This window comes from Lipotes vexillifer, unplaced genomic scaffold (assembly GCF_000442215.2).
Source record: "Lipotes vexillifer unplaced genomic scaffold, Lipotes_vexillifer_v1.1 scaffold487, whole genome shotgun sequence".
Lineage (NCBI taxonomy): Eukaryota > Metazoa > Chordata > Mammalia > Artiodactyla > Lipotidae > Lipotes > Lipotes vexillifer.
Genome location: NW_006782062.1, coordinates 953,052 through 954,994, shown reverse-complemented (window position 1 = coordinate 954,994; position 1,943 = coordinate 953,052). Strand labels below are relative to the sequence as shown.

Genomic DNA, 1,943 nt, shown 5'->3' with positions numbered 1-1,943 from the left:
CCCTACATATTTCCATTAAACTTCTTTTTATAAAGTCATAAAAATAAATAGAATATCTAAGAGTTTTATGATGTTTTTATTGTTGTTAATGTGGCATCAATACAAAGTTGTCTTATCCCATTAACAACACAGTGCATTTGTGAGACACAAACATATCAGAAATATTTGAAAATTTACTCCAGTTGTATTCTAACTGTGATCCATTGCACACAAGATTTCATTTGAACAAAGGCTTCCTCAGGTAGTTAGATAAGTGGATAGGTAGAGATATAGTTAGAAAAGAAGGAGCAGGGAGGTAGGGGTGTAAGAATAGAGGGAGGAAGGATTGAAGGGAGGGAGAAAACAAGGGTAGAAGGAAGGAAACTGCTATTTTGAGTCCAATCTCTATATTGTTTAGGTAAGGTATAATGCTAAGTTAATAAACATTTTACATACAAGATCATTTCCTAATTCCAGAAAATTGCTAGAAAGTTAAAAAAAAAAAAAAAAAAAGGTAACGGTATGTATCACTTGACCCTTTCTTGTCCAGTGCCTGTCAACCTAAGAAGAAACACAATAACCAGGTAAACACCACTGTGGGCATAACAGAGTCTGTAGGTCTGGTAGCAACAAGAATAAGATACCTATAGATCATACACAAATCACTGTGGTCTAACTCTAATTCCTTAGCATTCTTAGAAGTGATCCCAGCAAATGAGCGTACTGAACACCCTGGTTGAGATGCACATTCTTGTTCATGGCTTTATCAATTTGACTTTGTCTACTTTAGTCCAGAGCAAGAGCGAGAGTGAAAGCGAGAGAATGACCGCGCAATTTTGAGAGCAAGGCATAGTAATTTATGCACGTTTACCTCTCCCCATTCATACGAGCCAATATTTCCAAAAGCTGTTCCACCCCATGAACAGAAAACAATAGTGCGGTCTGGTCTCCACCCTCTCTTGACTCTTAACATCAAGGCCTGGATAAAAGCTGTGATGATGGCAGTGCTGCTGGCCCATTCTTGTCCATTATAACTGTATGCGGTATGATGATGGCTGCCAACTATGATATAACGGTCTGCAAATAGAAGACAACAAGAGCCATTATAATACAATATATATCTTAACAATAAATTTAATGACATTTACATGATCCTATTGCACAACCGAGCAACAATTATGCAAAATTGTTCTGATAATTAAGACTAACATTTTTCCCCCACTGTCTTGACTCACACATCTGTGTATATCAAAGCAGAGGCAGCTGCTGAACTCAATTATGAATCCAAAGCTTAGATCCATATTACTGTCGTCTGCAACATGCATATTAATTAATGAAGTATACAAATATGCCACAATGAAACCCTTATCTAACATTTTGCCAGAATCATAGTGGGAAGTGCCCTATAAACAATGTGTATATGCTCAGTAAGTATTAATGAACTATTCATATATTTGAGGGAACAGTTATTCAGTAGCTGTAAGTATTAAAAATGTGGTAGTCATGTATGGACTTTGCAATAAATGAAGTATTTAGGGAATCAGTTTTCACTTCCAACTTAGAGTTTTAGACCCTCTCCTTTTTCTGATGGAAAAAATAAATCATCATCAAAAGTCAACCAAATACTTTTTCTTTTTTGCATATTTTATTTCATATAATCATACAAAATCCATTAGATACACTACTAGAAAGATCTCCATGACACATTGGTGGCTTCTGAATAATGTATATTGCTGACGATTGTCATAATAAGGTAGACTAAAAATGTATCTCCAGAGTTTCCTCTGATTTTGCCAGTGAATGTTGTTGGTACACAGCTAAATTTACTTTATCAAGTAGCCCTACAATCTGTGTAAAAATATTTTTCTTCATTAAGTGTCATTTCCTTAGGAGATGTCCCATAACTTGATGGTTAAGTGTACAGAGTTTAAAGCATTCCTGATTGGGTTTAAATCCCGTCCATT

At 35.5% G+C, this 1,943-nt stretch overlaps 1 protein-coding gene across 1 annotated transcript in view; it reads right to left on the bottom strand.

Annotated features, from left to right (window-relative positions):
• Positions 1-1,943, bottom strand: part of NAALADL2 (N-acetylated alpha-linked acidic dipeptidase like 2) — a 903,327-nt gene that overhangs the window by 386,910 nt on the left and 514,474 nt on the right. Inside the window, exon 9 of the mRNA XM_007454970.1 lies at positions 851-1,056. Within this exon, the coding sequence (XP_007455032.1) occupies positions 851-1,056 (206 nt within the window). The remainder of the gene's footprint in view (positions 1-850; positions 1,057-1,943) is intronic.